General features: G+C 42.4%; 1 protein-coding gene across 3 annotated transcripts in view; it reads right to left on the reverse strand.

The window, feature by feature from the left end:
• The window catches only part of PLEKHM3 (pleckstrin homology domain containing M3), a 207,204-nt gene that overhangs the window by 87,238 nt on the left and 97,530 nt on the right, over positions 1 to 22,436 (reverse strand). For all 3 annotated transcript variants that reach the window (XM_055109026.2, XM_003820814.4, XM_034954967.3), the window contains exon 5: positions 21,483 to 21,676. In XM_055109026.2, coding sequence (XP_054965001.1) covers positions 21,483 to 21,676 — 194 coding nt within the window. The remainder of the gene's footprint in view (positions 1 to 21,482; positions 21,677 to 22,436) is intronic.

The following is a 22,436-nucleotide window of genomic DNA, read 5'->3' on the forward strand; positions in this document are numbered from 1 at the left end:
CTTGGAGAGCTTTTAGAAAACCACAGGGTATATGCCTGGGTAGAGCCCATAAATCAGTGTTAAAGAAAACAAAACAAAAACTCTCTTGGTGATTAGCACAGCCAAGGTTTAGAACCACTGGCCTAATAATCTTGCTCACTGGGAAAATCATTAGTCAGTCTTTCAATTAAGTATGCATTAGTTGCCAAATCCTAGATATTAAATCATTCATCCTTCCATCCATCCAATATTGATTAAGCACACACTGCATATCAGACACTATTAGACTACTGAAAATGGAGCACTGAATCAATTAAATGAAGTCCTGACCAGATGGAGGACTGGAGTAGGTGTATTCTAGTAAGGACCTCTCCCGGAAAGTAGGAAAGTCGCTGAAGAATTCTGCTGGAAAGCACTGTTTCACCCACAGGAACGAGATGAGTGACAAGGGCATTATATTCTGGGAAACTGAATGCAGTTCCTACAGCTGGGCTCCCTTCAACTCTAATGGTTCAGGGCTGCACTTGCGACAGGAAGCAGAGCACAGGTCCAGCACAGTTGGGCAGGGCATAGGAAAAGTACTCAATTCCTCCATGTAGGATTAGCTTCTCTACAGGAAGGCCCCTGTCGTGGAAGGTAGACCATGGTCCCTGGAGGGACCATGAGATGTAATCAACCTCCATTTTCAATAACACAAGCACATGACACAAATGATCAAGGGACCTCTTCCTCAAGGCAGCCTACAGGAGGTCACTGAGCTTGGCACTGGAGATACATCATTTTATCTAATCCTCACAATAGCCCTGGATGGTAAACACAAACTTCATTTTACATAAGAGGAAACTGAGGCACAGAGGCAAAGACCAATTTGCCCAAGGTCACAGAGCTGAGTTTCAAGGCCAGGACTTTCTGACTCCAAAGGCCTATGCTCCTTCTAATTTCTTGGGGCTGGGGGTAGGGAAAGGAGGGAGGTAGGTTTGAGCTGATCATCTAATTTAGTAATATCATGCATGTCTCTTCTGGATGGATGTTTATTACTGTAGTTTAGGCCGGTAGCAGTATAGAGCCACTGATGCTTTTTGAAGCAGGAAAGCCACACTGATGTGCCTCTGAAGGCAGCAGGGAGGGTGGAGAGACTACAGACAGGTGACAAGGCATGTGAGAGTCTGTTCTAGGGCAGACAAGCGGACAGTGAAAGGAATGAGTGGGTAGATACCAGAGACTTTTTGGAAGAATTGAGAACATTGGGAATAAGTGAAAAAGGAGAAGGGAGTCTAAGATGACCCTGAAGTATAGAGCCTGGGGATGAGAATGGTGATGCCATTGGCCAACTGAGGGCAGGCTTCCAGGGGAGGGAATAAAAAATTGAGCTTCCTATGTGCTGAATATCCAGTGCCTGTGTGGGGAACAGCAAGCATGGACCTGGGCCTGAGATGTAGAAGACCCAGGGCACTTCTGATGGGAGCACAGAGCGGACAGCTGAAGCCATGGGAATGGAGGGAATGGAGTGAGGAAAAACCTGAATGGGAAGGGGGCTGAACCCAGATGAGGGTTGTTTGTTTTTACTTTGTTTACCTTACAATCTAGAACTATCTAAAAGTGTACTTTGGTAGTCTGCAATTTTCTCATTATATTTTGAAAACTATGTTTTTGAAAATAACCAGAATGTTCACATGTACTTCCAGTTCCTAACATTTCTCTGTATTTGTAAAATGTTCTTACCTTCATACCCTTTATCCAGCTTTCCCTAATGCTTACATCTCACATAACCATGGCATATTGATCAAAAATAAGAAATCGACATTATGCAAATTATAGACTTTATTCAGGTTTCACCAGTGGTTTCACTAATGTCCTTTTGCTGTTCCAAGATCCAAGGGCCCAAACTTATCTGCAGGAAAGGAAAACTAGGGCAGTCTTTCAGTGGGACTCAAAGGGAGCAGTGTATGATAATATGAGAGACAGAGGATGTTTAGGGGTGACTAAATTGAAGGAATAATCTTACTGAAAGGTAAATGCTTAATAATGAAATCCCTTAAATAAAGTAAAATGAAAGCAATGTGGCAGCAGTGCTAAGAAATGGAGTCCAGTAAGCGGGCTGCAAAATCATTTCAAGACTAGCTCCTGCCTCTTCTGCTGGTTTGTAGAAACATAGGTCAGCTGGAGAAAGAGTTAAAAGGAAGATGAAATGATTTACGGCAGGGACAAATGCAGGAGAGCATATCTGTAATGTTTTGCTACTTAAAAGTCCTTTCTGCTTTAAAATTCTAAAACTTTTATGATTAGGGATATACAGGATATCAGACTTATTTACAAATTTACAAACCAAATCACACTGGCATACTCTTCCTGGAGTACTATAACCAGTCGGTTATCACATAGTCAACAAGCACTTACTGAGTGTCTAAAATAAGGCATCGTGCTACGTGCTGGAGATAGATACTTCAATGAATACAACTGATGAGCAACAAAGAGAATTTCCAATTTCTCCTTACTAGGCAGGGTCCTTCTTGCTTCCAAACACTATTCATTATTCTTCTCACAAAAATTAACCAACTTTGGTCACAATCATCTCTAATATTCCTTCAACATTATTTGTACAGCACAGCTAAAGTGGCTATGTATTTATTTAATGTTTCTATGTGTATATATATTTCACATATGTTTATTTTCTCTCTCCTTTTATATGAGATTCTAAGCCCCTCCAGAAGCACTTCCTCTACTGTCTTCTCCATCACACTTCAGTGTCTAATACTATAATTTACATGAGGTCAGTCATAACAGACACAAAGAACTGGAAAATGCAATATATGCGGGAAAGATGAAGGAACCCAGCTTATTGTGTCTGGAGAACTGGAGAAGATGTTGTGTCCAAGAGATTTAGTGGTGGCCATTAAAAATAAAGACTTTTAAGAGAGATAATGCCAATCATCTTTTTTTCTCCCTGGAGGATGGGAGTTGTAGTATGAAAGCACTGAAGTCAAATATGGGAATAAATTTCCTGAGAGGGAAGACTGGTAGGTATTAAAATGTATCTCTTATAGTAATGCTTTTTAATGTAAATAAAATAAGAAAAAGATTTTTTTGCAGCTATTTAGAAGATAGGGACTCACTCTTCTGCTTAGAGGTAAAGGTTTCCAAGGCAGGGCCAGATAACTTATGCACACTGCCATTTATTCCTCTTTCCACTAAGGCAGACTGAATTTGCAAGACATTCTCTAAATATTTTCTTTAGGAAGACCAAACACAGGGAAACTCAGGGTAAATATGGACCTAAAAGCCAAGCTCAGGAAAGTGTGGGCCCTGGCAGCTTCCCATCTGGGTGATTCCAAGGGCTTTCCTCTGCTGTGGCTGAGGTCCTACAAGTGGGCCTGACAGGAGTCCTTTAGGAAATGAATGGGAAAAGTAAAGATTCCCAGAAGCCAGTTTGCCTTAAACTCTGATTAGTACAAAGGGGTCTGAAAAACAGGACTAAGGAAGAGGAGTTGTCTTGGTGGGGGAAAGGGTAGCTCAGATGTTGGGGCAGACGGTTGGAACTGTCTTTGGAATGCTCAAGTGGAGTCACCTGTAAGTCCAAGTGGGCGATTTGTGGGCCCCCAGCTTACAGGTTTTAGATGAAGCCATGAGAAAAAGTGATAGTCCAGGGGGGCACATGCTGGGAAATGAGAAAAGATTGCTTCCTGGTGAAACAGTACTATTCATATTTAGGAGTAGATAAACAGAAAGAGGACTGGGAAGGAGTAGGTTGACAGGGAGGAGAAAAAGCAGAAGAGCCAGCACCAGGGAAGCCAAGGAAGGAGAGAATTTCATGAAGGAAGAAGGTGGTCAATGGCATCAAAGGTAGTGGAGAGGTCAAATAACGTGAGGAAGACTCTCATGAGGCCTGGAAAGTGCCTGCTGGCAAACAGGAATCCATCAGTGACCTCAGACAGGGTGGTTTCAGGGGAGGAGGAGGAAAGACTGGAGAGGGGTGAGGATTGTGGGTTACTCTTTTACGAAGTCAACTTTAAAGAAAAGGAGGGAAATTGGGCCACAGCTAAAGAAGGATGTAGGACTAAGAAAGGATTTTTTTTTTAAAAAAAACATAAGAGAAACTTGGGCATACTTAAATGCTAACATTAAGAAGCTACTATAGAAACAAAAGCTGAAGACACAAAAGTAGAGATAACTGATGAAGGCTGGCCTTCAAAAGGCCTAAAGGAAATGGGATGTGGACCCAGCTGGAAGCTCTTTCAAATACACACATTTGCACATGTGTATGTGCGTGCATGAAAACACACACACACACCCCCCACACACAGTATTTTCCTAATTGAAACAGTTCAAGTTTTTACTAAAGTGTTATATAAAAAAGATTAATAATTACTCAACGGGGCACAGTGGCTCACACCTGTAATCCCAGCACTTTGGGAGGGTGAGGTGGGAGGATCACTTGAGCTCAGGAGTTTGGGACCAGACTGGGCAACATAGCAAGACCCTGTCTCTAAAAAAAATACAAAAATTAGCTGGGGGGCCGGGTGCCGTGGCTCACGCCTGTAATCCCAGCACTTTGGGAGGCCAAGTTGGGCTGATCACCAGAGGGTGGGAGTTTGAGACCAGCCTGACCAACATGAAGAAACACCATCTCTACTAAAAATATTTAAAAATTAGCTGGGCATGGTGGCGCATGCCCGTGATCCCAGCTACTCAGGAGGCTGAGGCAGGAGAATTGATTGAACCCAGGTGCTGGAGGTTGCAGTGAGCCAACATCGCGCCATTGCACTCCAGCCTGGGCAATAAGAATGAAACTCTGTCTCAAAAAAAAAAACAAAAAACAAAATATAAAATAAAAGCTGGGGGTGGTGGTGAATGCCTGTGGTCCCAATTACTCAAGAGGCTGCAGCAGGAGGATCAATTGAGCCCAGGAGGTTGAGGCTGCAGTGAGCCATGATCATGCCACTGCAGTCCAGCCTGGGTGATAAAGCAAGACCCTGTGTCAAAAAAAAAAAAAAAAAAAAGTAATTACTAATTTATTAAATTTAACCCCTAAACTTCATTATATTAAGAACCAAAAGCCACAAACTAACTGAAGGTTATCTGGCTTAGCAGTCCTTTGGTAAACAGGATCCTTGTTGCAGAAGAGGCTGCTGTGTTTAGGGCCTTCTGTGCATTAACTGATGTCACTGTATTGCAGGGGCTATTAATCATCATGTCTGGCAGCATTTCTGCAGTGGGCAGCCCTGCTTATGCCAATGCAAGCCCTGACACCAGAGCCAAAGAATAAATGAGATAAGAAGAGTCAACTCCACACTTCACTCACTCATCAAAGGAAACGATATCGCTAGCAGATAGCACTACCGAGTTTCCTGGTAGCAAAGAACATTGAAGAAACGTGCTAGAAGATCATGAAAACCAACTAGCACAATTGCTTCTAGTGCTAACATTTTCTATTTTATCATCTTTAGAATCGCCTGACACACTGGGAAGGTAACTTAGGCTTCATTTATAGATTGCTCTAATGAGAAAGGTGAGAAAAGATGAAAATTAAAAAGGAAAAAGGTCATATATGATTCAGAGCCCTTATATTATGTAGCTGGTACTTGGGGTTAAAAATGCAGAGATAATTGCCTATGAAATCAAAGGCAGTAGTCTTAACAAAAAGGTAGAAGGGCCTCATTCCATTTTGTTCCATGACATTAGGTCAAATAAATCAAGACTCATTTAACTTAACTAATTTCTGAGAAGTTCAACTCAGCTCCCACCAGGCCCCAATGCTCACGAGAAAAAAGGGATTGGGGTCAGGCTCTAAAGTAGGCAGACCCTTTGCAAGGTTCTGATAGATTTGATAATATTACCATTTTCCTGAAGCTCAGTTCTTAGAGATGCACAACCGGCATTTAAAGACTCAATGATTAAAATGAGGGAAAAATTTGCAATGGAAATATCTCATCTTAGACAGGCTTTAAAGAAAAGACCCACAACATACACACATGTAAAATTAAAATGATAGCACAACACCAAAAGCAAACTCCACAATTTGATTCTAAATGATAAGGGTCTAAATAAAGAATATGGATAAAGATGCATAAGGAATAATTTTGAAAGGAAAACCATTTATTCACGTAGTTTTACTGTCTTCCAAGAATATGTGCTCCAGGGTAGGTAATTTATATTAAGTTGAGATGGCCAGTGTCTTTCCTTTGGAGAGCACATATACCCACACTGAAATCAGCAAAAAGCACTATGAAGCATCCCCAGGGAGATGCAATTTGATGTTCTTGATATGAGCTGCAAACTCTTCCTGAAATAGTTACATTAGGCTGGACGTGGACAGGATTCGTATGTCCAGCCATACTCTGAGCTAATGGAAAAACAATTTTAAATCAAAGGCACATATTTCGATAGCAGCCCATGTGGAAGAAACAAGCTTCAATCACTTCTCTAGGTACCTCATTTTGCAAATCTCATTGGCTGAAAAAGTGGCAAGATTGCATCAGATATTATATCTTGGCAGGTAGTTACAGGAAATAAGGGTCTCTTTTACCTGCTCATTCAGAAATTGTACTTAAGTTTCTTAGCCACAATCTAAAGCCTCGAGTAGAAATATCTGGGATGTAATTTTAATTGTGAGTATTGTGGCATCTGATTATAAAAATGATAGATTATATCATAGCTGTTATATACCTAGCTCAAATTCTTAAGGTGTTTAACAGTCGCAAGAATATAACACTTCCCCTGCAATGAGTTTTATTTTTGTTTTCTCTTAGAAAATGATTTTAGAGGCCGGGCACGGTGGCTCACATCTGTAATCCCAGCACTTTGGGAGGCCGAGGTAGATAGATCACCTGAGGTCAGGAGTTCGAGACCACTCTGGCCAACATGGTTGAAACTCCATCCCTTCTAAAAATACAAAAGAAAAAAATTAGCTGGGTATGGTGGCTCACACCTGTAATCCCAGCTGCTAGGAATGCTGAAACAGGAAAATCACTTGAACCCAGGAGGTGGAGGTTGCAGTGAGCCAAGATTGCACCACTGCACTCCAGCCCAGGTGACAGAGTGAGACTTCATCTCAAAAAAAGAAAAAAAAAGAAAATGATTTTAGAGAATTTATATATTTCATTTCATCTCAGAATAAGAGAAAACATCCTGGCTTTTTGAAAGATCTCTGAGTAAATAAAGAGCTATGTATGTATGTAGTTTAGTAAAATTAATATGTAACTTCCCAGAATTCCTTTTGAAAGTTTTCAAATCTGTTTAGTCATGAATGACACTGCAGACAGTCTATAGCACCCTTTTACAGTGCTGATATTGGTATATACATAATTTGCTGAATTAGATCTCTGGAGAAAAAGAAGGGAGAGGGAGGAGCTATTAGGATATCAGGAAGATAGATGACTCAAAAACCACACTTTTAGAAGTCATCTAATAGAGAAGAATTCTTGAAGTAGAATGAGGAGAATGGTTGCTATCAAAACTACCAAAATGACATCCTTTATTTCTGAGTCCTGATAGATTCTGCAGCTAATCTGTTAAGGCTAAAGCCCCAGCTGCAGCTGATGAAATTTTTAATTAGCTAACTGGAAAAGTAGCCACAAAAGTCGGGTAACCTTAAATATTACAGAGAACATAAAGAGTTGTTTTCATTTAGTGAGCTTAAAGAAGTGTTATCCACAAGTTTGAAGAGCTAATACTTACTGGTCTTTAATGAGACTAATTTAGTGCTAATATTTTTGCTAAAATAGACTTTTTCTTCTAAAATTCAGTATTAACCAGACCTTGCACACTTCAGTCTCAGATTTTGGTTGTAAGATATTCCTCATATGCAGTTCAGAGACATTGCAACTCCAGTCTGTGTAGATTGTGCTTTAAGAGTTAGGCTGCCGGCCGGGCGCGGTGGCTCACGCCTGTAATCCCAGCACTTTGGGAGGCCGAGGCGGGCGGATCACGAGGTCAGGAGATCGAGACCCTCCTGGCTAACACGGTGAAACCCCGTCTCTACTAAAAATACAAAAAATTAGCCGGGCGTGGTAGCGGGCGCCTGTAGTCCCAGCTACTCGGGAGGCTGAGGCAGGAGAATGGCGTGAACCCGGGAGGCGGAGCTTGCAGTGAGCCGAGATCGCGCCACTGCACTCCAGCCTGGGCGACAGAGCGAGACTCCGTCTCAAAAAAAAAAAAAAAAAAGAGTTAGGCTGCCCTGGCCAGGCAGGGTGGCTCACGCTTGTAATCCCAGCACTTTGGGAGGCTGAGGCAGAGGATCCCTTAAACCCAGGAGTTTGAGAGGAGCCCTAGCAACATAGTGAGACTCTGTCTCTACAAAAATAAAAAATAAAAAAATTAAGTGGGCATGATGGCATGCAGCTGTAGTCCCAGCTACTCAGGAGGCTGAAGTAGGATTGTTTGAGCTTGGGAGGTCGAGGCTGCAGTGAGCTGTGGTCATGTCATGGCACTGAGCAACAGTGATACCTTGTCTCAAAAAGAAAAAAAAATTCTGCCCTAAGAGACATGTTCTTAATAAACTGCCCTCCTAGATCAAGTGTATTTGATTTACAATAGCATGCAATCTTTTCTCTCTGTATTAGATAATCCTTCTACCTAATATACTTGATTTTTTAGGGGGTGAGGGGAGAAGAGGGAGTGTTGATATGAAGTGATTCTACCAGCTCATTTAGTATTAGATTGCTCATGCAATCTTTTGAGTACACTGAATAATAATCCCCACTTACTTCTTCCAAGATCAATAACATGTAGGTATGCCCACACATCAAAACACCATTTTCACTCATTTCATTATGTTTAGACAAATATTTACTAGCATAAAAAAGATGTTCACAATATACTAAGTGAAATGGTTAAGGATAGTATAAAACCACTTTCAGTGCCGGGCGTGGTGGCTCACACCTGTAATCCCAGGACTTTGGGAGGCTGAGGTGGGTGGATCACGAGGTCAGGAGATCAAGACCATCCTGCCTAACACGGTGAAACCCCGTCTCCACTAAAAATACAAAAAATTAGCCGGACGTGGTGGTGGGCGCCTGTAGTCCCAGTTACTCGGGAGGCTGAGGCAGGAGAATGGCGTGAACCTGGGAGGCGGAGCTTGCAGTGAGCCGAGATCGAGCCACTGTGCTGCAGCCTGGGCGGCAAAGCAAGACTCTGTCTCAAAAAAACAAACAAACAAACAAAAAACAAACAAACAAACAAAAAACCACTCTCATGGGGAAAGATCATCTGCAGAGGAAAAGGTCTGGGAGGATATGCATCAAAGTGGTAGGATATGGGTGGCTTTCTTATTTTTGTTTTCTATGATGAACAGTATTCTTTTGTAATAAGAGAAAAAATAAGTTTGGCCAAATTGGGCAGAATCTTCATTCATTTAATTAATTTATTCAACAAGTATTTATTAGCCCCCACTATATGTATAGCTCTAAGCAGTGAATATAACAGATAAAAGGTCATGACATTTTGTAGCTTACATCTAGCAGAAAGGGCAGCGCCAGTGCATGTGGCTGCATAGGTTGAACAAAGCAAAACGTCTACATTCACACCTGATGGCCTAAGAGATGGAGACAGACAAAATAAAATTCCATGTTTAATGGTAATAAGTAAGCAGAGAAAGAAGACAGGAGGCGTGTGTGGTGGGCAGTGGGGTACAAACAGACACTGTGTTGCCATTTAAAACAGAGTGGTAAAGGATGCTTCATTAAGTGATGGCTGCTCAAAGACCTAATGGAGTTACGAAGCAAGCTTGGTTTCACACTGAGAAACAAAACGATAAAAAAAAGAAAAAAAGAGAAAAAAGGAAGCAATCTCAGCAGTTACAGAGGGAAAGGAAAAGCAAGTATAGAAACTAAGGTAGCAGCCAGCTTGGTATGACCAAGGACCAACAAAAAGGCCAGTGTGACTGGAACAGAGTGAATGAGGGGGAAAGTAGTGGGCGATGAGGCAGAGAGGTAATGGGAGATGAGACCACGTATGCCCTGGGCTTTTACTTGGAGCGAGAGGTGAAACTATCCGTTTGGGCCAGGAGTGACATCATCTAATTTATACATTAGCTATAGTCTTAAGAACAGACTGAAGGGGGATAAGGGTGGTGCAGGAGACCAGTTACTGGAATAATCCAGGCGAAAGGTGATGGTGGACCCAACCTCCAGCAGTGAAAGTGGTGAAAAGTGGATAGATTTTGAAGCTGAAGCTGACAGGTTTGCTGACTGGATGTAGAATATGAGAGAAAGGTGTTTGGCTTGCATCACTGTATGGACAGAGATGCCATGAAGCAAGATGGGAAATACTGTAGGAGGAGTGGTTTGCAATGTGAGTGGGCGTGGGTGGGAATACTAGGAGCTAAGTTTTGGACATATTAAGGTTAAGACGTTATTAGACAGCCAAAGAACATGTCAACCTTTGGACTCAGCCTCAGCTACAGTGAACTCACTAGAAAGATAGTTTTTTTCTGGCATAACAAGGGAAGGAGGGGGAAGGCAGTCTTGTTAAATCAAGTGACATTGATGGGGACTGGTCTGAGAGCAGAGTAAGCTGCTAAATTTTGCTTGAAGGAAGGGGAAGCAATGGGAGTCTGTCAGGACAGACACACACACACACACGCACACACACATTTTTTTCTGGTATTCACCAGGACAGTTTTAATAAAAGTGGCAATCTTTATAATAGAAATTTCTCACCATTCGGTAAAACTGATATTTCAGTGGGAACTCCTGCTGGATATAATCATAATTTGAAATAAAATGTGACCCCAAAGATAGGAAGAGATGGCTTAGAAGGTAGAAGAATCACTTTGGGTATTCTCTTGAGGCTCTCAAGCCAAGCCATTAAATTGCTTCGGAATGGTCTAAGTCAAGGACTAAACCTGACAAACATGTAGGAGCAAATGCTCCCTGAGAACACAATTCTGTTCTAAGCAACCAGGGAAAGAGGCCTAATATTGCCTACTGCCCTTGACTAGTACTGGAGAGAGACGAGTTTTACATTTATACCGTAATGGGCTATGGATTTGCCAGGCACCCCAAGCCCCCAAATCACATTTTTGATGATTGAGAATGGGAAATACTGAAGCATCCACAGAAATTTCCCAGGAGTGGATTTCACTTCAGCACTCAGAAGAGAAAATATGACTTGAACTGGGATTTCTGAAAAGCTAGTCCAAACAGCTGGTGTCAGTCTGGTGATGTTTTTAGCAGTCCAGAGTAAAATGAGAAAAAAAAAATGTAGAATGATTTCTAAATCTACTTGATTTTAAAAAGCTGTTTGATTTCTAAAGCAGTTTGCCTATTTTTTTTTTTTTTTTTTTTTTTTAGTATTACTATGTTCTTACGTGAAATGATGGTGAGAAATAGAGGGTAATGTTTTTATTTCTGTTTTGGCTAAAGATATTTACAAGGCAACCCTATAGTTAACTTCGTATTTTTGTTTTAAGTTTACAGGTCTGGGACATAGGAAGGTCTGGCAAATGCTGACCTGGAGTAAATGCATTTGCTAGCACTAACCCAATTGTCATGCCTGGTTCTCCACGGCTGATCAAGCTTGCCAACCAGCACAGGAGTGCCCGTCTCAGCAATCCGCCTCCCTGTTCAAGGGACACCACTGTCTGCCACCTCCCTGCCTTCCTTTACACTCTCAGAGTGTAGCATCTTAGAGTCATAGTTCCATTCCTTCCCTCCCTCCCTCCTTCCCTCCCTTCCTTCCTACTTTTTTTGATGTTGTCTCGCTCTGCTGCCAGGCTGGAGTGCAGTGGCACTATCTTGGCTCACTGCAAGTTCCGCCTCCTGGGTTCAAGTGATTCTCCTGCCTCAGCCTCCTGAGTAGCTGGGACTACAGGTGCATGCCACCACACCCAGCTAATTTTTGTATTTTTAGCAGAGACGGGGTTTCACCATGTTGGCCAGGATGTTCTCAATCTCTTGACCTCGCAATCTGCCTGCCTCAGCCTCCCAAAGTGCTGGGATTACAGGCGTGAGCCACTGCACCCGGCCTCTCTTCTTTTAAAAAAATTATTATTAAATATTTTTAATGGACATATAATGATATGTATTGATAGAGTACAATGTACTATTTCAGTACATTATACAATGTATAATAATCAAATCAGGGTAATTAGCACAACTATCATCTCAAACATTTATCATTTCTTTATGGTGGGAACATTCAAAATGCACTTTTCTAGCTATCTGAAAATATACAACAAATTATTATTAACTATATTCACCCTACAGTGCTATAGAGTGCCAGAACCTATTTCTCTAACTGTAATTTGTATTTGTTAACCCAACCTCTCCCTAACCCTCTCATCCCTCTACCCTTCCCCACCTCTAGTGACCATTGTTCTACTCTCTACTTCTATGTGATCCACTTTTTCAGTTCCTGCATATGAGTGAGAACATGGAGTATTTGTCTCTCTGTGCTTGGCTTATTTCACTTAACATAACATTGTCTAGGCTCATCCATATTGCTGTGAATGACAGGATTTCACTCTTTTTTACGGCTGAATGGTACTTCATTGGGTATATTTACCACATTTTCTTTGTCCATTTGATGGACACTTCCACAGTGACTAGTGGGACCTCCATAAATAGGGGGAGCAGATATCCATTTGACATAACGATTTCCTTTCTTTTGGCTATACACCCAGTAGTAGGATTGCTGGATCATATGGTAGCTCTATTTTTAGTTTTTTGAGGAAGCTCCATGCTGTTTTCCATAGAGTCTGTACTAATTTACATTCCCACCAACAGTTTATAAGAGTTCTCTTTTCTCCACATCCTTGCTGGTGGTTGTTATTTTCTATCTTTTTGATAATAGCCATTCTAACTGGGGTGAGATGACATCTCCTTGTGGTTTTGATTTGCATTTCCCTGATGTTTAGTGATGCTTTCTCTTCTTTCTAAATACCATCTGCCCTACCTATCTAAAAGGGCTGCTGTAAAGAACAAATAATATATTTAAGGGGAAGTACTTTGTGACTAATGAAATCATAATTATTTTTATATACAGTAAACTATTCTACACATAATTACTATTATTAACAAGCTTTTATTGCACCACTAGCATGTGTGGTCTTCTATTTTAGGTTTTGAGGACAATCATGGCCTTTAAGGGCCTTCTGATCTAGCCAGCAAGAGAGGATATATACATAAGGAGATGAAAACCATCCAAGCCCTGGCCGGGCGCGGTGGCTCACGCCTGTAATCCCAGCACTTTGGGAGGCCGAGGCGGGCGGATCACCAGGTCAGGAGATCGAGACCATCCTGGCTAACATGGTGAAAACCTGTCTCTATTAAAAATACAAAAAATTAGCTGGGCGTGGTGGCGGGCGCCTGGAGTCCCAGTTACTCGGGAGGCTGAGGCAGGAGAATGGTGTGAACCCGGGAGGCAGAACTCGCAGTGAGCGGAGATCGTGCCACTGCACTCCAGCCTGGGCAACAGAGAGAGACTCCGTCTCAAAAAAAAAGAGAAGACCATCCAAGCCCTTAAGTTCCAGATGATCACTGCTGGAAGAAACCAGAGAAGGGATCAGCTACTGAGGACAGGTGGGAAGAGGCAGCACTTGAGTTGGCTTTAAAGTAAGAGAAGCCAAGTCAAGTCGAGTCAAGAGGACTGGGAGGCAGCTGGTGTCAAGGAAATGAGTATGTCATTTTGGCTGGGCTGGGGTGGCTGTGGTCCATCAGGAACACAGTGGAAGATTCTGGCTCGTGGTGTGGTCTACACAGGAACCATGTGGAAGTTAAAGTTGTGCATGTAGGTCAGGGTCAGATGACAGAGAACCTTGAAAACCCATCCAAGGGTGTTGCGTTATCCTGTAGGTAGCCGAACTACTCACTGTCTAATAAGACCATTTTACAGTAGTACATATGTTAGAGGGACTGAGGAGGGGTGCCATGGGGAGGTAGGATCCCCAGCTAGAAAAGTATTAAAATGAAAAAAAAGAAAATTATTAAAATAGCTAGGTGCAGTGGCTCATGCCTGTAATCCCAGTACTTTGGGAGGCGGAGGCAGGAGGATCACCTGAGGTCGGGAGTTCAAGACCAGCCTGACAAACATGGAGAAACCCCGTCTCTACAAAAAACACAAAATTAGCTGGGCATGGTGGCACATGCCTGTAACCCCAGCTACTCGGGAGGCTGAGGCAGGAGGATCGCTTGAACCAGGGAGGTGGAGGTTGCGGTGAGCTGAGATGGCACCATTGCACTCCAGCCTGGGTGACAAGAGTGAAACTCTGTCTCACACACACACACGCTCATAAAAGAAAAGAAAATTATTGAAATAAGGTGATGAGAGTAGAGACAAGGGGGATGGCAATGGGAATGAAAAATAAGGGAAGAATTTGGCTCTTAGAGAACCTTAAAGCAAAACTTTTGGACTATGTCAAGGTTCAAACTAGGGGAAAATAAGGGAATAATGTCATGATTAACTGAAACATACCTGACCACATGGATATATATACATACATATACATACATACACACGCACGCGCGCGCACACACACACACACACACACACACATATATATATATATATTTTTTTTTTCTGAGGTGGAGTCTTGCTCTGCCTCCCAGGCTGGAGTGCAGTGGCGCAATCTGAGCTCATTGCAACCTCCGCCTCCCAGGTTCGAGCGATTCTGCCTCAGCCTCCCGAGTAGCTGGGACTACAGGTGCATGCCACGACGCCCTGCTAATTTTTGTATTTTTAGTAAAGACAGGTTTCACCATGTTGGCGAGGCTGGTCTTGAACTCCTGGCCTCAGGTGATCTGCCCACCTCGGCCTCCCAAAGTGCTGGGATTACAAGTGTGAGCTGCTGCGCCTGGCCCACATGGATATATTTTTCAGGGAAAAAATAATTTCAATTTGAAGTGGGGATGTCCAGTACGCAGCTGGACATAACAAACTAGTGAGTGATCTCCTCAAGGAAGAGTGCTGGGCCAAACGTTGTCACCTTATAGTCAGTGTCGATTTACAGAGGGACCATAACTCTCTCCCTGCAGATGACAACAAAGTGCCCTGATAAGGCCAGGTGTGGCAGCTCATGCCTGTAATCCCAGCACTTGGGGACGCCGAGGCAGGTGGATCACTTGAGGTCAGGAGTTCAAGACCAGCCTGGCCAACATGGTGAAACCTGTCTCTACTAAAAATACAAAAATTAGCCAGGTGTGGTGGCACATGCCTGTAATTCCCAGCTACTCAGGAGGCTGAGGCAGGAGAATCGCTTGAACCTGGGAGGTGGAGGTTGCAGTGAGCTGAGATCGCGCCACTGCACTCCAACCTGGGTGACAGAGAGAGACTCTATCTCAAAAACAAAACAAAACAAACAAACAAAACAACAACAACAAAACCAAGTGCCCTGAGAAAGGGGCACCTTCTGCTAGCTCACATAAAGTTGCCCCATTGGCTCCTGTGAAGGCTGGAGGATTATGCAGAAGGGCAGCCGAGGTGTTGGGTATTCCTAGCATTAGGGAGCTGGAGGATGTGGAGGCATTGAGGGCAAGGAGAAGGGGGAGACTCGGACAGGACAGAGTGCAGAGAAGGACAGGGAGAAGGAGTTCTAGGAGAAATGGTGACCAACAATGCCCAGGAGGCCAAAGAAACAAGGGCCTCAGGAAGTCAAGGTGTCAGAGAAGAGTGCAATCCACAGCCAGCCTGCAAGGGGCCACGTCAGAAGTGAGTGGGCAAAAGGGAAATGGAGACAGTTCTGAGTGCTTAAGATGGGATCTTAGGTGGTAGTATGAACAGGGTTGTTTTTTTGTTTTTTTGTTTTTTTTTTTTTAGTGAGAGGGCAGGTAAAAAAATTAGAGAGTATGACATTAATTAAATATGCTAGAAGCAGGGAGGGAGGATTAAGGGGCATGGTCCCTGAGGGATCCGGGTAGATCGCTACTGATGGGCCAGAGTCCGCATCTCATAACTTCTACTGATCCTGTGTGCTCTGCACAGAAAGGTGTGGCAATTCCCTGAATCCCAGGCTCTTGGATGCCTCCAGGCTCATCTTCCTTTTGCCTCTTCTCCCCTGTTCACCTCCTGGCTCCTCCTGAATTATGATCTGCTTAAAATAAAAGTTATAGCAGCTAATATTTCCTGAGAGCTTGCTCTGTTCTGGGCATTAAATCCCTGAATCCTCGCACTTTCCTTATGAGGTGGTATTGTCTCCAGGTGAGAAAACTGGCTCTGAAAGCTAACAGAGACAGAAATGAGCTCTGAGCTCAGGCCGTCCAACTTAACGCAGAGTTTATAATAAACCACCTCCATTTGTGTCCTCACTTTTTTCTTTTTTCTCAGTTTGCCCCACCTGGGCTTGGTAACCCAGCTCTAATCTTCAGCTTTGTGGTGAGGCTGCTGCTCCAGGTAATGGTCCCTCCCTCAAATCACTGTACCGTAACTGCCTGAGGGGCGCATTGTAATGGCCTAGCCCAAGCCTTAGGACACCCCAACACATCTTCTGAGGAACTTTGAAGTCGACCTGGTGTTATTTCCTCTAGTTCTACAAGCCTCTTCATGTCTGTCTTTTGAGAGAACCACATCTAGACATTCGGCATCCTTTGAGATGAACTTCCTGACCAAGTTACGGATCTAGTATCTGAGACATCGACAAACTCTGTTCTTAATATTTAATTACATGGCCTTGGGGTTAAAACCTCGAATGCCTAGGCCCAGGGAACCACCATAAACGAATTAAATGGGCTGGAGATGAGAAAAACAGGGCAGCAATGTGTTATATGCCAAGTGGCACTGGGTTTGGGGAGACAAACTAGAGCAGAAGAAGTTACGGCAAAGTGGCAAGTCAAGTGTCTAAAGCTGATCTCTGCTACACAGAATGAGGGAAGTTCTGTGTAATCAGAACTCATTTCCCAAGAGAAACCAGAAAGCTTCACTTTGTGTGTGCATGAAAACTCCTGATTTTTTTAAAGTTGGCAACTATTTCACAATTTCAAAACTTTGTGGGGCCATCCCTGTGAGGCCAAACAAAACATGTCTGCTGGCCAAATCTGGCCTTGAGGTGACACATTCTACCGTGCCTGTGTGTGACACATCCTGCTGTTCCTGTGTTCAGCAAGAGCTGAGGCTCTTCCTAGCAGTTCTTAACGTCCCTCCCAGAAATTTCCCTAACAGCTGCTGATCCGGATGTGTCCTGACATTGCCATGTATGCCCAGATTTTCCACAGAGTTCTTCATGCACCTTCATGTGTGGACACTGTAAATAATTCTTCTCATGAAAAGTTAACTAGACCTTGAACTAATTCAGCAGGACCGCCATCTGGGAGTCCTCAGAAACAGTGAATTGTCAGCACTGTAAACATTTTAAGCTTCGGGGAGGACACTGACTTTTTCTAAACTAATCACCCCTGCCAGTCAAGATGTGCAGTGTGGGTTCAAGAACAAGGCGTTCATTTAACAACAATAACAAAAACAGTGAGGATGAATACCGGACAGCCATCATAATGAAAGGCCTAAAAGCAAACTATGACTTCCCTAATAAGGCGACGGCCAAAGCTGGCTCCCTGGCGGTCGAGCGCCAATACAATTAATCAGTCTGTTTTCAGTTTTCTCACGACAGCAATATTAACAGTTTGCTTTATTCTGTTTATACGGTGCTGACAGGTCTTCGGCATGTTGGGCCTACTTGCTGGAGATTAATGGCCACTCTCATATTGAGGTAAAAACCAGGCAGGAAGAGAATGCCTTTTACGACTAGATAAGAACTGGATTCTCTTGCTTTTTTTGTTCCCCATCAACTCCTCCCTCTTTCAGTTTCTATCAGGGATATATGAGATTAGTTAAGTCCAGCAAGTTCACCTCACTGTTTAAACTCCCCCACTTTAGATGTCGTATCCTCAGGTAAAACAAAGGGAGCCTTAAATATTGATTTTGGATAAACTCATTACATATAAAGGTATTGGTGACTAACTTTGTTTTTAAGAAGTCAGATTCAGCCTGGGCAACATGGTGAAAGCCCGTCTCTACTAAAAATACAAAAATAAGCCAGGTGTGGTGGCATAGGCCTGTAATCCCAGCCACTCAGGAGGCTGAGGCAGGAGAATCGCTTGAACCCAGGAGGCAGAGGCTGCAGTGAGCCGAGATCATGCCACTGCACTCCAGCCTGGGCGATAGAGTGAGACTCTGTCTCAAAAAAAAAAAAAAAAAAAGTGTGGCTGGCTGGGTGTGGTGGCTCACACCTATAATCCCAGCACTTTGGGAGGCTGAGGCAGGCGGATCACCTGAGGTCAGGAGTTCGAGACCAGCCTGGCCAACATGGTAAAACCCTGTCTCTACTAAAAATATAAAAATTAGCCAGGCGTGGTGGCACATGCCTGTAATCCCAGCTACCCAGGAGGCTGAGGCAGGAGAATTGCTGGAACCTGGGAGGCAGAGGTTGCAGTGAGCCAAGATCGTGCCACTGCACTCCAGCCTGGGTGACAGAGCAAAACTCCGTCTCAAAAAAAAAAGAAAGTGTGGCCTGGCTGCAGGAAGTATGGACACCCCAGCGAAACTCTTGGAGATTATTTCACTAAATAGTCGTATTTCAGAATAAATCATCCCTGGTTGTTTAGTGGCTAGAAAAACAATTTTTTAAAATTACATTTTTATTAAATTTTTTAATAACAAAGATTTAAAAAAAATTCAAGACCATCCCCCCTCAACTTACCCCTTCCCTCAAAAGCCGTAAAAGTACTATTTGCTACTAGCACACTTTTCTCTGCCTCAGGTTTGAGAGAAATGGTAACCCTAAACAATATTTTAACAACATGTAAGTATAGGAAATCTAAAATAACAATTTAAAATAAAGCAGTGCTTCCTCAGTTTCTGTAGGAATCAATGTCTCATTGTTGGCTTGTAGGCAGACTGCTCCACCCATTTTATGAAACAGTCACATGGAGAAGCAAGCACTGTATAAGCAGAAACTACAGGCCTGGGCCCAGCTAGCTTTCCATCCACTCTCCCTTGCTCACTCCTTTCTTGACATAGCAGCAGGAAAAGAGGATTAATTCTAGTAGAGAAAATAACAGGTGGTGGCTTTTAAGTGGAATATTTTATCAAATATTTTTAAAGCCAGATATAAGAACAGTCTAGGATAAGAAAGTGATATTAATAACAATAATAGTATTTACTGTATGCTTACTATGTCCAAGCACTGTTTTAAGCACTTCAGTTGTGTGAACTCATTTAATTCCCACAAGGGAATGCCTTGAGAGCAAAGCAGTAATTTTTGCCTGAAGGGCAGGGTATTTGAGAGTAGAACAATATACTGGGTTAGACTTGGGCAGATCTTGAATTCTATACTTCTATTTTAAATAATTTATCTAATGCAAAGGTTGGATTGAAGAGGGAAGAAATGTTAGGCTAGTTAGAAGGACACTGCAATAGCCTTGAGATTCTCAACCAGGGTAGTGTATTAGAAGTAAAAAGGAGAGGAAAGATTTGAGAGTTATCTCAGAAACAGAACCATCTAAATTTTTTGGACTGATTTGACTGCTCTTTCACTCATTTGCTTATTCACTCAACAACTATTTTTGAGTGTTTTGGATGGGTCAGACATTACGCTAAGTGAAAAATAGGAAGGTAAGAAAAAGAAGACTCTGAAGATGATTCCCTCCCCAAAATTGGGCTACTAGCTATTACTCAGTGGTCTGAAGTGACACTTAATATACATCCATTCCTCCTTCCATCTATCCATTCAGTACTTACTGAACACCTACCTTGTGCCAGGCATTGCATTATATAATGGTTATGAACAAGTCCAGGAAAGAAAAATATAGGGAAAAGGGAAAATGAAGGGGAAAAATGCTGTCTTCATTCTCATAGCTTTGGGAGTGCCTTGTTTCTAGAACTCCCATTTCTTTCCTGGTGGTCTGGCCATAAGGCACAGTACATGGTGGTAAACCACCAGACTGCTGGAATTGAGTAGAGATTCTTAGTCATCCATATGAGGAGAGGACCTTCTATTTAACTTCTAAATGTGTGCCCTGATTTGGCATATTTTAAGCAGAGCAAAACATTATACCATAAAGGTATCTAACATGATTCCTATGTAGAGATTTTAATATTGTCTAGAAATACAGGCACAAGAAAAATAAGCTCTGAGCAAAGCCAAAAGGTACTGAAAATAATAGAACATATTTTGAACATTAAAAATCTTGTATCTGGTTTAGTTGGTAAATTAGTTTGAGACATATAATTCTATTGCCTTCCAAGGAAAGCCCTGATCTTTTAAAATTAAGATCTGCCTAGACTTTATAAGAATAAATCCTGACCACTTTCTGTGCTTTCTGAAAAACAACTAGGTAATAGAATGACTACCACTGAGAAGTATTTTGCTTTATGGCAGCTGTCTTTTCATTATTATTTTATGAGAGCTTGTCTAGATATTATATATCCTTTACTATCTACATTTAGTTCTTTTTAGATGCCCGGGGTTATGTCAGTTTCTTTGGATCTAATTGGATCTCAAAACTCCATCACTTCAATACTTTCCAAAAGTTCTTAGGCAGGTAGGCTTACCTCCAAAAACATTTAACATGACTAATGCATGCTGCTGGTCATTTCTATTAAAACAAAAAAATTAAAAGGTATTTTTAGAGACTTATGAACGCCATCAACAATTATTTCAAGTATAAGCTAGTTTGTATATGCCAAGGGTGAGACTTTAAATGCCTATAAAATCTGTCTGTAAAAAAGGAATTTTATGAGAGCAGGCACATTTTACTTTCAACTTTAAGGATCTGAGCCTGCTTTGGACTTGGTGTTCTATGAACTATGAGCTAACTAAGTTAAGGGAAAGCAGCCTGCACCCACGGTAAGATGAAAAGGCAGAATCCTGGGCCTGTGCATTTTAATTATAGCTCTACTGCCTGCATCATTGACCAAGTTTGGGTATTTGTTTCTGTACAGAAAATAAGATTTGAGGCCCACACAGTGGCTCACACCTGTAATCCCAACACTTTGGGAGGCTGAGGCAGGAGGATCACTTGAGTCCAGGATTTTAAGACCAGCCTGGGCAACAGAATGAGTCTCTGTCTCTATTCTTTAAAAATAAAAATAAAAAAATAATAAATATATAAAATAAAATAAAATTTGAATAACCATTTACTTATTTCCCATTGAAAATGCTTTTTAGTTATGAACTATTTTAAACATGCTTATTTTTTGCTGATGAGAAACAGGAATTGAAATTGGGAAAAGTATAAAATACTACATAAGTGACCAATATAGATATTTCCATGATTATTATCTCAAATTAACATATTGGTAAGAGAAGGCTTCACCGTCCTGGGCACTCGATCCATGGGTGAAAGCCTTCAGTAACGGTGAATGTTATTTTCATTTTGCTTGGCTTAACCAAATGGGGACCTTGGAGTAAAAAAAGTAAAAAGATGAGCCCAGAGAGAGGCTGGCAGTGGAGAGGCGGAGGGCGAGCCACAAAATTAGAGGCGGTCCGTGCTGGAAAGGCCCTTTGGAGATAATCTCACCACCCTCCGTGGGCGGGAAAGAAAAACAAACGGGAGCCGTCTGAGATTTATGACTCTTACCTGCGGCGGAGATCCTCTGCCACCGCTGCCCGGCAGCTGAACAAATAGGCTCGGAGCGACTTCAGCCGCTGCCGCAGCCGCAGCACGGCGGCCAGCGGCTCTGCGTGGTGGTACAGCATGGCGTTCTCCTGCTGGATGTCGATGAGCGGCTCCTCGTACACGTACTCCAGAAACTCCTTGGCCTGCTTCGACACCTACAAAACAAGCGTCGTCAGTCAGTCCTGGAGAAGCACCTGGCTCTCCACACCTGCTCAAACTAGGAACCATAGCTGAAATATCAAAGGAACATGATTATTTTCTCAATACAGACAAATGAAAAAGTCTGTAGTTGAATTAAATGTAAATTTTGACTTCTCTGTCTTCCAGACATTCAACTGTAAGCTAGGAAGGAATTTATTAATTCTGTATCTTGACTGCAGTGGTGATTATAGGAACCTACACATGTGACAGAACGGCACAGTATGGTGCCGTTATACTGACCTATTATACCAATGTCAACTTGCTGTTTTTGTTTTTGATATTGGACCTTAGTTGCCTAAGATGTAGCCAAGGGAGGAAACTGTGAAAGGTACACAGAACCTCTCTGAATTGTCTATGCAATTTCCTGTGAATCCACAATTATTTCAAAATAAAAAGGAATTAAGAAGACTGTCTTAACACAAATGCTGATTTTTAAAAATGACATAAATTTATATGTGCATATATATGTATGAATATTCCATAACACTTTTGAAATGTAGCCACTTAAAAAATAGGTAAATCAAGGCCGGGTGTGGTGGCTCATGCCTGTAATCACAGCACTTTGGGAGGCTGAGGCGGGCAGATCACTTGAGGTCAGGAATTTGAGACCAGCCTGGCCGACATGGCGAAACCCCGTCTCTACTAAAAATACAGAAATTAGCCAGGCGTGGTGGCACATGCCTGTAATCCCAGCTACTTGGGAGGTTAAGGTGG

The sequence above is a fragment of the Pan paniscus genome, chromosome 13 (assembly GCF_029289425.2).
Source record: "Pan paniscus chromosome 13, NHGRI_mPanPan1-v2.0_pri, whole genome shotgun sequence".
In the NCBI taxonomy this organism is placed as follows: domain Eukaryota; kingdom Metazoa; phylum Chordata; class Mammalia; order Primates; family Hominidae; genus Pan; species Pan paniscus.